This window comes from Carassius auratus, linkage group LG30F, assembly GCF_003368295.1.
Source record: "Carassius auratus strain Wakin linkage group LG30F, ASM336829v1, whole genome shotgun sequence".
NCBI classification, from domain to species: Eukaryota; Metazoa; Chordata; class Actinopteri; order Cypriniformes; family Cyprinidae; genus Carassius; species Carassius auratus.
Genome location: NC_039294.1, coordinates 3,683,396 through 3,697,163, shown reverse-complemented (window position 1 = coordinate 3,697,163; position 13,768 = coordinate 3,683,396). Strand labels below are relative to the sequence as shown.

Below are 13,768 nucleotides of genomic sequence, written 5' to 3'. Positions count from 1 at the left end.
CTATATCAAGCATTGACAAAACAATTATAGTAATATGTGACATTTTGGAGTAAAAAATAATTTGAAATTGAAATTGTATTTTACTGTAAAATGCATCTCAGTTTAACTTTTAAAGTATTTGTTTACATATTACAGAGATGTACATTTACCCTCAGATGCTACTCATGCTATCAAAATTTCAAGTTGAGTGCAGTGTTTATGGTGTAGTCTGGTCTGGCATTGAACTCATCAGTATTCCAGTCTCTAGTTGTGTTCTCATCTTCATTCTTCACTCTCCTGCCTCTCTTCCTCCTTCTGTCATTGCTTCCTATTCCTCAGCTTCCTCGTCTCATTTTCTTCCCATCTACTCAAGCATCTGAACACGTGTGTGCAGCCGACACACCTTATATCCTCCTCCTGAGTGATTTCATGTGGAGTCTTAATATGCCTCATTATCTGCACTACTTTACCTTGAGATTTGTTGATGCAAAAGCAGACACAATGCAATTTGCATATATTTGTTCCCGTTCCCTTGAAGAGCAGTAATTACGAAGCTCTTAGAATGATTTCCAAAGGCGTAACGGTTCAACTTTCCTCGAAGAAAGGGGGGCTGCCCAAACCCACCGTATAAGTGAATTATTGTCATGTTTTGCAGAGGTCTCCTTATATTTTTATTCTCAAGACAGACCTGCTGATTGCAGTTTGTGAGGTGTCTGAATAAGAGGGTGTCAATCCAGAATTGTTATGGCACCCGCGGCGCAGCGAGGGTCGGCTTCACGCAGGTAGACTTAATTGTACGCACTTGCCCAGAGCTCTCAGCCGCCTGGTGTTATTTTTATTACAGTACCGACCCCGAAAGCCCTCCAAACCGCCAACATTTGTAGAACACAATCAGTTACGCTCTATTTACAATTTGTCTTGGTAAAATTTCTAGAAAAGGTGAGGAGCAGCTGTAGACCAAAGGTGCTCAAACTAGACTACAGCTCATCTGCAAATGTCAGCCCACTGACCCCTTTCAACACTATTTAATTATAATTTAATTCAAATGTTATTATACCATTTATTTATGTTTTGCTTTGATTCTCACATAATGCATGTACAACATGTGTTCAAATATGCAAAAGATGCTGGAAACCAATGAACCTGCACAAACTGAAGGATTATTATTATTTATTTATTTATGTTTTCTTCTGAAGACCAGCAGGCAGTTTTACTATTTAGGACAAACAAGACACATCACCAAGAACACATCACCAAAAAAAAAAAATAATAATAATAAAAAAAATAATAATAATATAATATACATATATATATATATATATATATACCAGGAGTGACAACCAGGCCAGGATTATGTATGTTGTTATGGTTCTATTTGTGTGCGGCAATCATCAGTGAGGTTCACAGGTTCCCGACTTCTTCTCCGAACTACGAACTTTGTTACAAATATAAAACGAACATACATATATGTTATCATTTACTCAATAAATGAATAAAATAATAAATAAATATTTATTTATTTATTATTTTTTGTTTTAATACATTTTTATTTAGTTTATAAGTTCTGTATCATTATTTTGATGTCTTGATTTTGATTTTATCTCAGTTATTCCATATCCCAGACTTGAAAAAAAAAACCTGCTTTGGATAATGAACCACAATTAACATGTCACGGCATCCAGAGTTTCTGGAATTTATAAAGTGCAAGAACACTTGCAGATAAGCCTGTATAACTGTGTTAATTGACTTTTCATTAACAAACGTTGGAAAGGTGGATCAATATCTTCACAGGTATAGTCTATTAAGCATTTTCGCGGCCTCCTTATCACACAACCTGTAAGGTCAGTGAAGTCGCCCAGCTTTCAGGCTGTTGTTCGAATGGAGTCAATTCACTAGCACTGCTTTCACCAGACAGTAGCTGAGAAAACAATCAGTAGCACAAAGACTTCCCACCACTGACTCATTTCTGACATTTGGATATTTGGAGAGCTCTCACACTAGAGCTCTTTTTAGAGACACACGTTTGCTTGGTGTCAAAGCAGCTGAGTCACACCTAAAACCAATGCTAGCATCCTACATCAGAACTGCAGAACTAAATAGCTATTGGTGATGCAGAATTTGTTGACATCTGCCCAATATCTTATTAAAGAATAATTCATTTCTCCTACTGTGTTATGTAAACGTACCGTGGTTTAGACTCATTGTGAAAAGATAGCTGTGGATACAGGAGAGGAATCAAAATCTGCTTCGGCCCTAACAATTAAACCAAATATGAAAACACTGTAAACATCTTCTGTGTTCATGAAACAAACCTCAGCTAAATTCTGAAATATTATAAACTTATATTATTTGCATAGCGCTTTTCATGAGACAAATCACTGCATAGCAGCTTCACAGAAAATGTAAGTTTCTACATTATATTTAGGAGTAGCTTATCAGTGGTGACTATGTCAAGGTGATGTCCATATGGCAGAAATGTACAGTAATAATCATACTGTTAGTTAATAACATGTAATAAAACAAATGGTGAACACAAGTTACAGCACTGATTATAGGTTGCAGTCAAACTTATAGCAAGTTTGGGAAGTTTTGTATGTTGTTTCAGGGTTGGTGTCTTCTGAGACAATTTTAAGCCAGCTATATAATAATTTGTAAATAATAGATGACTTAAATAAAACAACCCAACTGACAATTGACTCTCACTAGAATCTTAGTGAACTGCTGCTTCTCAATATCTGTTCTCAACTCTTTATTGTGATGGTCTCCTAACAGACATTCTATTGACCATAAGTAACTTTGCAAGTACATGTTAAATTATTGTAAACTTAACCCGACAATGCTACTAATACTCAGTGTCTGTCATCTTACCTTAAAAAAAGTAATTAGTTACAGTTATAAATTACTTCTCCCAAAAAGTAACTGAGTCAGTAACTCAGTTACCACATTGTAAAATTAATTAGTTACTCAGCAAAGTAACTGAGATGTATTTATTTATTTATATATAATATATTTATTTTAATGTTCTATAACGTTTTTACGTTCTATAACATATTTAATATCAAAGATATTAACTGATTGAAAAAAAAAAAAACCACTATACACAGTATTTTAGAACATTTGGTATTTATTTTATTTAAAATTAAGATACAAAAATGAAAACTTGGGTAAAAAGAAACAAAGTAAAACCTGGCCATTAGTGAAAATCTCTGTAACTGTATATTAGGCCTACTGCACAATAAACAGAACACTATCCAACTTTTAAATATTGGGCATAGCGTGCATGTTACAGAAACATTCTTGCCTTTAATTTCAATTAACGAGAAGTAGTACTTCCAGTTCAAGAACGCTACCTTTGAATTTACCCGACTCGTCACCATTGTCGCTGGCGCTGTCTTGTATTTAGTATTAGTCAGCAGGGCACCGCCCACCCAACCAATCATCATCCCCACCCCTGCTCTCTCCTGGCAGCTGATGTGTAGCCAAAGAATGACACCTCGTGCTTTATTCAACCAGATTGTAGTAACGCGAAACTTTACATTCTCAGTAAAGATAACAGCGTTGCAACAATGGGAAAAGTAATTAATTAGATTACTCCGTTAATGAACAATAAACTCCGTTAGTAATGCCGTTATACTTAAATGCCATTGCGCCCAACACTGGTAATACTTTAATGAGAGTTAATAGATTTGTAGGTGCAACATTACTTATACGGAATGTCATAATGAAGTTAATCCCATTATAAACATAAAAAGTAAATTTTACTTATTTTTTTTATGTAAGTACATGTTAAGTAGATATTAAGGCCATCTAATATAAAGAGGGTCCCTGTTTTGCATTTTACTAAAACACCACAGTGAATGTGGACACTGCACAACAATATATGAAGCAAATGTGAACGTCAGGGCGATCTCCTGACAGAAGGTTCCTCCAGCTCCTGATCTGAACGTCCAGGCTCCTTCAGACAGAGTGGCAGGTGTTAGCAGAAGTTCAGCAGTGATTGCTGCTGTGGCACTTTTCCAATGTTAACACATTTAGACTTTAGACAGGTGCTGAATGGACATTTCCAGTGTCCAACTCTGAACTCAGCATTTATGAAAATAGATGCTTCTTTAAAAACAGTTTCAACTGTTGAGCCTCATCCTAATTGAAGCGTATTTCATCTGATTATTAACAAATCGTTGAGTGAATGCATTTCATGTCTCAAGGATTTTCAATTTTCACTTCATTACAGGAACTAGATGCATGCGATTCGCTGCCAAATGAGATCCCAATCGAACCAATTGTGAGATTAGTGAGACCAAATTTGGCCAATGGCAAATCAGGACTGATACTCACGGCTTCAATCCAATGACAGCAGTAAAGATCCACAGGTGGCAGTCGTGCTGATTAGATAACATTGTGAAAGCCTTGATTTGTATTCATTATCAAAATGTTTTTGTTTTTGTTTTTCCCTCTATCACACTGGACATAAGTGATTACTGGTGCTTGTTGAGCTTTTGCAGTTGCCAGTGCATTTGAAAATGTATTTTGCCAGATTAAATCATAGTCATACATGACAAGACTGAATAACAGTAAAGCAACTGTTCACTCAAAAAGCTAAATTTTTATTTACCTAACCTCATGTTATTCAAGTATGTTTTTCTTCTGTGAACTTACTTAGATAGAGCGATAGATATATAGATAGATAGATAGATAGAGAACTTTAGTGAATCTGCTTAGGTGATCATGCACATCTAAGCACAAAAAGCCAAGCATCAATTAAATGAAAGATTACTGTATAATAAAACACTAATGTTCTGTAATTATATATTTGTGATATGGTAATAAATTGATAATGACAGTGTTTATGTTTTGTCAATGTTCCATCCAATAATGAAGCTAATAAAAAGTACTCGAACAGCCTCTGTTGCTATAGTTACCTCCTCTAGTGAAAGCAGTTTATGTGTGTGTTTACCGGCATGAGAATAAAAACACACAATGTCTGCTGTTTAAATGAACTTTTGTGTTTACTGTAAATGTGTTTGAAAGCACTGTAGAAATGCATTTGCATATGCAAGGATAAATAAGCAACCCTCACGGTCTGCTCTGCTCTCTGTAGGGAGTTTGCACGTTGGAAGGTGAGGAACACGGCCATCGAGAGGCGGGATCTGATCCGGAATCCTCTGCCCTTGATGCCGGAGTTTCAGCGCAGCATGCGGATGCTCGGACGACGGCCATCAACGCAACAGTTCATTGACACCATCATCAAGAAATATGGGACGCACATCTTGATCTCAGCCACGCTGGGAGGTGAGCGCCAACACTGACATATGCATATGCAGGAACATTGACAATACATTGACTTGACATAGCAGGAATATATATATATATATATATATATATATATATATATATATATATATATATATATATATATATATATATATATATATATATATTAGGGGTGTAACGGTTCACAAAATTCACGGTTCGGTTCGATACGATACACTGATGTCACGGTTCGGTTCGGTTCGGTACGTTTTAGATACAGCAAAATGTAAAAACATCTCAACTTTTCAGAATGCCGCAAGCGCACCGCGGGTCATGTGACAAGAACTAACCAATCAGCTTCATCCTTTCCCATAACAACGTTGAAAACTCAGCCAAGATGAAGGAACAGCTGATCATAGTTGTATATGGATTGCAATTTTGAAATAAATTTAGTAGCAGAGCTACTGCAAGCGATTTTTAGAGCTGCAAATCCATTTATCCTTCGCTGAAATTTCCGCGTCTCATGGAGAGAGCACGTCATTGTTGCTTAGCAAAGACAGACGCCTCATGAGCGCTTCTGCCCGAGCGCTTTGGAAAGGAGGAGAAAGACGTGCTTAGCGTTTTCCACGCGTTTTTAGGAGCGATATGTGAACGGCCCCTAAGGCGCTCGCTCACTCAGCACGCGCTGAAGGCTCATTGCAAAATGTCTAATGCATTTAACAGACCAGAAATATAAGATCCTAAAATAACCAACAGGTCCGGTGTTTGGGTGCACTTTGGATTCCCTGTAAGCTATAATACTGGTGTCTAAATGCTGCAGGCATAGTTTGTTGCGTGCATGTTTCTCCTTTTTTTCGTCTTTTCCCAGATACTGACACAATAAGGTGATGTCGGCGTAAATGAGTTGACATGTTTCAAGTATTCCCGCTGGTGTTTTTTTTTTTTTTTTTTTTAAGCAATGAAGCAACCGCGCGAAGCCCTCACTATATAGGATTTTAGAAAGAATGCAGAGCACTAGTGTAGTGTGCAAACTTACCACAGTGTGGATTTCAGAAAGTGTGCAAAGACTTCACGTGCACACTTACCATAACATGGATTTACAAATAATGTTCTAAGGAGGGGCTCTCATGTCACTCTGATCGAGCAGCTCATAGATGGAATCATGCATCTCAAACAATATGTTTGAGAGTCATCTTCTTTTTCTAGTCTGTTAAACGCATTGGCCATTTTGCAACGAGCCTTCAGCGCGTACTGAGTGAGCGAGCGCCTCACTGAGTCATAACATAACATAAACATATAAGTTGGTGTTTTTTTCTTCTTCGGGAGTGTCAGGGGCGTTGCCTGTTACGTCGTTTGGGTTATTGGGCTACCTTGTTGAACGCATATCATTATATTTCTCTTTTTTTTTTTCAAATATAATTAATTAGTCCAACGAACCGTTCGGTATACATAATGCGTACCGCGTACCGAACCGAAAGCGTCGTACCGAACGGTTCAATACGAATACGCGTATCGTTACACCCCTAATATATATATATATATAAATAGCTGAGGAAAACAATGTATTAAGTTATGTATTGTAATTTAATTCTATAGAGGCAAATAGATAAAGATTAAAAAAAAAATAATAAACACTTAAATGTGTATTTTCTGTATTTTCTTTCCACTAGTCTGAAAGAAGTCAGGTTATGGAAACAAAAATGTCTTCTAAATTCCTAAAATTGAGCAGTGCATGGACAAACAATTTGTCTTGCCTTTGGTTTGTGAGATTCCCTGCTGTGGAACATTGAAGAACAAATCATTCTGTTAATGGATCGTGTCTCTAATGCCAATTCATAATCCTGTGTTTGTGCAGAACTGAACTGACCCCGATACCATTTTTGTCCTTTAAGGTCTCAGTTTCATATAGATTTGCAGCTGTCAAGGGTAATTGGTCTGATATGCTGTCATTTGGCTTTCATGGGGAGTTGGTATTCAGGGGTTGGAATATTATATCAGTTCTGGCTTAGTGGTTAAACCTGATGCTCTAATTATGGAATAAAGAAATCGGATAGGAAGAGGGAATATGATGCTGGATTGTAAGAACAGCATAAAACCAAATGCAGAGCAGCCCAGGGAGGTGTTTAGTCTTTCATTGTTATGTGTTCATATCTAACATAGGCTAGTTATTTTTTAAGTTATTTAAGTATTTCGTATTTAGTTACTATAGTGTTTAGTATATAGTTAATGTTTATACTTTATTTAAGTTAAAGTGTATTTAATTTCTAGTAACAAAGTTATTAAGACTATTATTATCATTGTTGTTGTTGTTGTTGTTATAGTTAATAAAGTATAATCAACTAACAGTGGTTTTACCCTATCATAATTTTATGGCATCACTTATTTACATTTAACTAATACATTTTCTTTGTATTGCTTTTTTATAAAAATGTCATGCTTCCACTATTTATTTTCTCTCTAAAAAGTTTAAAACTCTGTTTTGCTGTGACTTTTGCCCTTTAAAATTATTATTATTATTATTATTATTATTATTAGTATTAGTATTAGTATTAGTATTATTTCATATTGATCAAATGATATTAAAATAAAATGTCATACTTACTTTTTCTCAGTATTGTATTATTTTAACATGTTTCCTGACTCTTGCTAAGCTCGATTACTCAACTTTGTTAAAATCAGTTTATTTTTCACAGAAAAAAAAAAATGAAATAATAGTGCTCGGAGCAAAGCACAGTAATATGAACTAATAAATAATGTGGTGCGATGCAATGATATTTGCTATATAAATCTCTTTTTGCACTGACCTTAAACCCAGTATCTCTATCTGTTTACGGCGTCCTTTGGTCCTGAGGGAGATTTTAATACACAGTTTTGTGAGAATGACCCACACAGCTTCATTCATGGTTTCTCTGTCTCTCATCATGATCATCATGTCTCAGTGTGTCAGTAGGCTGCATTTGCTCTAGGGGTCATAAGACACGATAAGAGAACTGAGGTCAGCGCTCTAAGTGTCAGTTGCGTGTTTTACAGTGTGTCATTATGTTGGCAGATAAACATGAGCGTAGAGCAGGCGCACACAAATAAGCACACACACACACACACACGCACACACACTGCCGAGAGGATGATGCAGTCTGATCCACATTAAAGCCAGTCTGTGTCAAGCATCTGAAGGCTCTTGTAAAAGTCTCGGAATGCTCTGGCAATCCAGAAATATGGCAATATAGATATGTGCTATTTATTTAATCTTATCACTAACAGAAAGTTACACTGACTATTAAGTATATATATATATATATATATATATATATATATATATATATATATATATATATACTTAACTTAAATAGCTAAAACAAAATGAACTTAAACCTAACAAAAACTATACAGACAAATAACAAAACAAACAAATAAAAAAAATTAATATACCATGAATATTTTCTATTTGTGTTGCAGTGTATTGCTATATGCAAAACTATTGCTTGTATTAACAGATGATTAAAAATGTAACAGTTAATATTTAATTTAACATTAAACAAGCTATTTATTAATTCATTCTTTTTTTATTTATTTTTTAAGATGAATGATGTATAATAATATTTGGAATTACAAATGTATCATCTTTAAGTGTTAAGCAGGTCAGCAGCTGTGCTGTTGGTCATAGCAGCATTAATTGGTTGTTATAACCCTATAGAGTTTATTGCAAAGTGAAGAAATATGAAATGGCAACTCGAATTTCATTAAATCTCGGACGCAGTGTTCGAGGGAATCCATGGACACGAAAGCCCTTACCCTCTGTCACCTACACGATATGACCATAAAACCCAATGGAAAATCGATAGAAGCAATATGCCTGTTCCAGTCCAGAGTACCACAATAAATCACAAACCGCTGTATAATCCAGAGAAATGTGAGGCTAATACCTAAGCGTGCCTCATAATATCTGTGATTACAAATGGTATGAGACGCTGGTGTTCAGATATCAGCGCCGGAGGAAGCAGCCGCTTTATTGTGGACAGACGGTGAGCTTGTAATTATACCGCAGCTCAAGGTCAAATTAAAGTTTATTGTTCTTTGTTCGCTGTAGGCATCCTTACATTGATTAATCGGTTGATTAACAGGAAATCTGATTTATTAATGCTGCCTTTAAAGGTTACTAACATTAGCGTCAGGGTTTGCAGTCCACCCTTGTTGTAGCACAATGTTCTCTTTGCTGAGATTGAACAGTATAGACACAGCTAAAAATAAAGGTCACAAAGATCGATAGGTTAATGCTAGTAGGTTAATCGACAGTCATAGATGTGCACATAACATTAACATGCCTGCAGGAAGAGACAGAAGATATAGACAGAAGACATCAGCTGTGACTGTGGTTTAAGGTTCCCGAACATATGTGACATGAAATCTGTTGCAAAACCTGGTGATCTGTCTTCATATGCAGCCCCAGCGGCTTCTGAACTTCATGTGGCATGTTGCGAAACATAAAACCTCAGATTATGGTCGATAAGTGCAGTTATGTGCACACAAGCAGTATGTTCATACATACTGATATCAGAAATCAACGTATCTTGAGAAGTAAAGCATCTAGAATGCCATTAAATGCATTTATATTAAGGCAGTAGTTGGTTTTCACTTTAACAATTTATGACCTTTAACAGATGATATGTGACCTTTAGACGAACTTACAAGTTGTTAAGTTATTAATAATAAGCAGAGCATGAAAATGCAATCTAGTAGTCCCCTTTATTCGGTGGCCAGAAAGAGCTTAAATAAAAAACAAAGCAAAAAAACATTATTTTAACAACACGTGCACTACAAATGCTCACAACACAACCAAATAAAGAAAATCGCTGCAAAAACACAATCAAACAGCAAATATGCACAGCACAAACAAATTCAGAAAAGCACTGCAAATACTCACAACACAATCAAATAAAGATAAGTGCTACAAAAACAGAAACATGCGGCAAATACGAGCAACTAAAACAAATAAAGAAATGTGCTGCAAAAACAAAAAATGAAAACAAGCTGCAAATATAAAATAATAAAACAACACAAACAAAGATATGCATTGGAAAAACAGAAACGCTTTGCAAATACACACAGCACAAACAAATAATTATGCTGCAAAAACAGAAACGAGTTGAAACTATGCACAACTCAAAGACATAAAGAAACACACTGCAAAAACCGAAACGTGCTTCTAATACGCGCAACACAAACAACAAAGTGTTCTGCAAAAAAAGAAATGCGCTGCAAATACGCACAACACAAACAAAGAAAAGCACTGCAAATACGCACAACACAAACAAAGAAATAAGAAACGCACTGCAAATTTGCAAACCTCAAACAAATAAAAAAAACGCGCTACAAACAAAGAAAAGCACTGCAAATACGCACAACACAAACATATAAAGAAACGTGCAGTAAATACACACAACACAAAGAAACACACTGCGAAAACAGAAATGCACTGCAAATATTCACAACACAAACAATTAAAGAATCATGCTGCAAAAAGCTGCTGGGCCAGACACTCGACCGCATCGCCGAAGAGGCCAGTCTGGGACACAGTGTCATTAAGAAACCGAACTTTGTCAGTGTCCCTCATAATGACCAGACACATCCACGTTAAGTGCTCCAGGACCATCATAGTGGACATCGCACAACGCAGAGACCGCAAAGTGACCTTCATTGCTTGTATCATGAGGTCAGTAGGGGTACAGAGTTCTAAGAAATTCTGGGTCATGGTCTGGGTCTTCTCCACAAGCTGGAGCATCGCTGGACAGGCCAGGCGAGTACTTACAGATCAGGGAGGGGAGGCACAGTTCGCCCTGCCAAGTGGAGGCAGTATAAGGACACAACTGCATCACAACCGACCGCTCCTCCAGGGGGACCCCTGTAAACCCCCTTGCTCCACCACTGTTGAGGGTGGTGAGGGAGGAGGAACTTTTTAGATTAACATTATCACAGCTGCTTAACATCACCTCAGTAACATTAATATGCCGGATGGTTTATGACACACTCAGTAAAAAATACACCGCATCAATGACAATTTTATTTATAAAACTGAAAGTTAGCACTGTGACACATACCGCCACGTCGAGTAACGTTAAGATGTGATGGTATGCTGAAAATGTTGAATGTGACGGCTCCGAAATTAATTTGCCAAACAAGCCAGGCAGCAACAAGTTAACATTACAGTTTGTTACATTTAACAAAAAATAAATTACAACGGAAGTGTAAGAATGGTTCACCAAACCCAGAATCAAACTTTAAAATTAAATTTTGACCGAGACTATCTCTGTGAATAATGGCGCCTGCTCACGCACTGTTTTCGCGCCGATTATCGACTGAGATTCTTGTTCCTACAATGCATAGCGTAATAAAAAAATATTTGAAAACACATGTAAAAGGAAAATACGGAAATTCCTTCAAATTATTAAGATATATTGTATATTGTACTGTATGTTTACGGTATTGTAATTTTTTTTTTTTTTTACAATGTATGCTTATAATTACTGTTTTTTTTTTTTTTTGTCAAACAAAGTAAATTGGCTACAATCTCAACAGAATTCATTATTCAACATGAAACACATTTCAAAAAGTAGCATGCTACATTTTTGGGCTACACTTTATTCAAGGTGCCCTTGAAACAGTGTAATTATACAATTAAGCGCTGAATAATATTAATTAATGAGATGTACTTACTATAGGGTTGGGTTTAGAGTTTGTTTCTTGTAATTATACATAATTTACTGTTATTATTCTACTAAATACATGTAACAAGGACACAGTAAAATTAAGTGTTAGCCATTTTTATCACATGATCTTATTACTATGTCCATGTATCATCTCAGAAATGCTAATTTTTCAAGTCAAGTCAATCACTATTGTATGTCTAGTAGGATACAGTATCAGACCCAATTTGCTCTGGTTTATAGCAAGATGATGTAGGTCATTCAGCTAGTTCATGTAAACTCTTTTGCATACTATGCACAGCAGACACACACTATACTGCATGATACTGCATGATATTATGCTATTTCATAGCTGTGTGCATTGCCTTTTGGACAAAATGAGGTATCTCAATTTGCATTCACTGGTTCTTTATTGTTGTTGATGGTTCCATAAAGACCCTTTAACATCCATCCCAAAAAAGCTTCTTTATAGTGGAAAAATGGTTCTATAGATTAATAAAATTTTGAAAGACTAAGACTAAATGGTTCTTTCAGAGCTGTTCACTGAAAGGTTCTTTGAGAAACCGAATGTGGTTGTTCTACGGTCCATCACTTTTGCAAGTGTTTACCTGCTGACATAGATGCCAACCAAACCATTTGTGCCTTAGAGGGGAGTCTGTTAGGCATATACTGTTTGTTTATTTGTAAACATTTGTATGTTTTATATCAGAATGAGCTTTATTGCCAGATATTGTTTTCGTGACAGAAGCACCGCAGTGCAACATAATGACAGTGACAGAACAAAAAACACACACACACACACACACACACACACACACACAAAAACTACAAATAGGTAGGTACATATCTTTTTTTTCTGGTTTAAATGTCATATATATATATATATATATATATATATATATATATATATATATATATATATATATATATATATACATTTAAAGATGTTAATATATTTAAAATACTTACACTTAGCTGTCAATGATAGCGTTCAAAACACTGTGACTTTGTCTCTGAGTAGGCTGAATAAATGATTGAACTCCAGTTATACCATGAACGAATCAACAACCACATTTTTATTATGTAAAGGTTATTGTGTCTTTGTGTGAAGGCCTGTATATTTGCATATATTTTTATATAGTTTTTTTTTTCTTTATTTCCTTTTGTATCTGTACAGTAAATGAGTTGCATTTCATGATTGTTTCATGCTACTAAATTAACAATGAAAATGTTCTTAACACTAAAAAAATAAGGTTCTTTCAAAAACAGATGAACAGTTTCCTTAAACCCCACCTTTCGGTAGCATACTGTGTTCTGATTGGTCAACTAACATGGTCAGGTTTGATTGGTTGTTCCGCACACACCTCCACGGTAAACTATGCATTAGCATCTGTTTGGGGTGAATTATGTCTTATTCCTCTCATCCCGAAGCAAACAGTAAAATAAAAAAACTTGAACAGTCTCGCTGCTTTTTCTTCTGTGTGGGTGTATTCAAACCGCGCGCTTCAGTTTGAATCTGAATAGCGCGTTCAGCGCGGGGGCGTGGTCACATATAACGAAGGGAGACATGAAAAACAGACATAGCATTGTTTTCATATGGATTACTTTATCACAGAATATCTGTTCGGCAGCACTTGTTTAGTTTTAAAGTAGACATGTCAAGCTTTCTATAGATATCTCTCTCATGTCTCTTCGTTGAGTATTCACGGAGTTACACTTCATTTTAATGCCATGTTTGTACATGACCATCAGCGCAGACAGGCTGCAGACAGCACACATACTGAAAAGACGCTCCGGAGAAAACAGACACATAACTTCATAATCATACTTTGCGTTGT

At 35.9% G+C, this 13,768-nt stretch overlaps 1 protein-coding gene across 1 annotated transcript in view; it reads left to right on the top strand.

Moving 5' to 3' along the window:
* brinp1 (bone morphogenetic protein/retinoic acid inducible neural-specific 1) overlaps positions 1-13,768 on the top strand; it is a 173,408-nt gene that overhangs the window by 82,039 nt on the left and 77,601 nt on the right. The window contains exon 3 of the mRNA XM_026240636.1: positions 5,078-5,268. Coding sequence (XP_026096421.1) covers positions 5,078-5,268 — 191 coding nt within the window. The remainder of the gene's footprint in view (positions 1-5,077; positions 5,269-13,768) is intronic.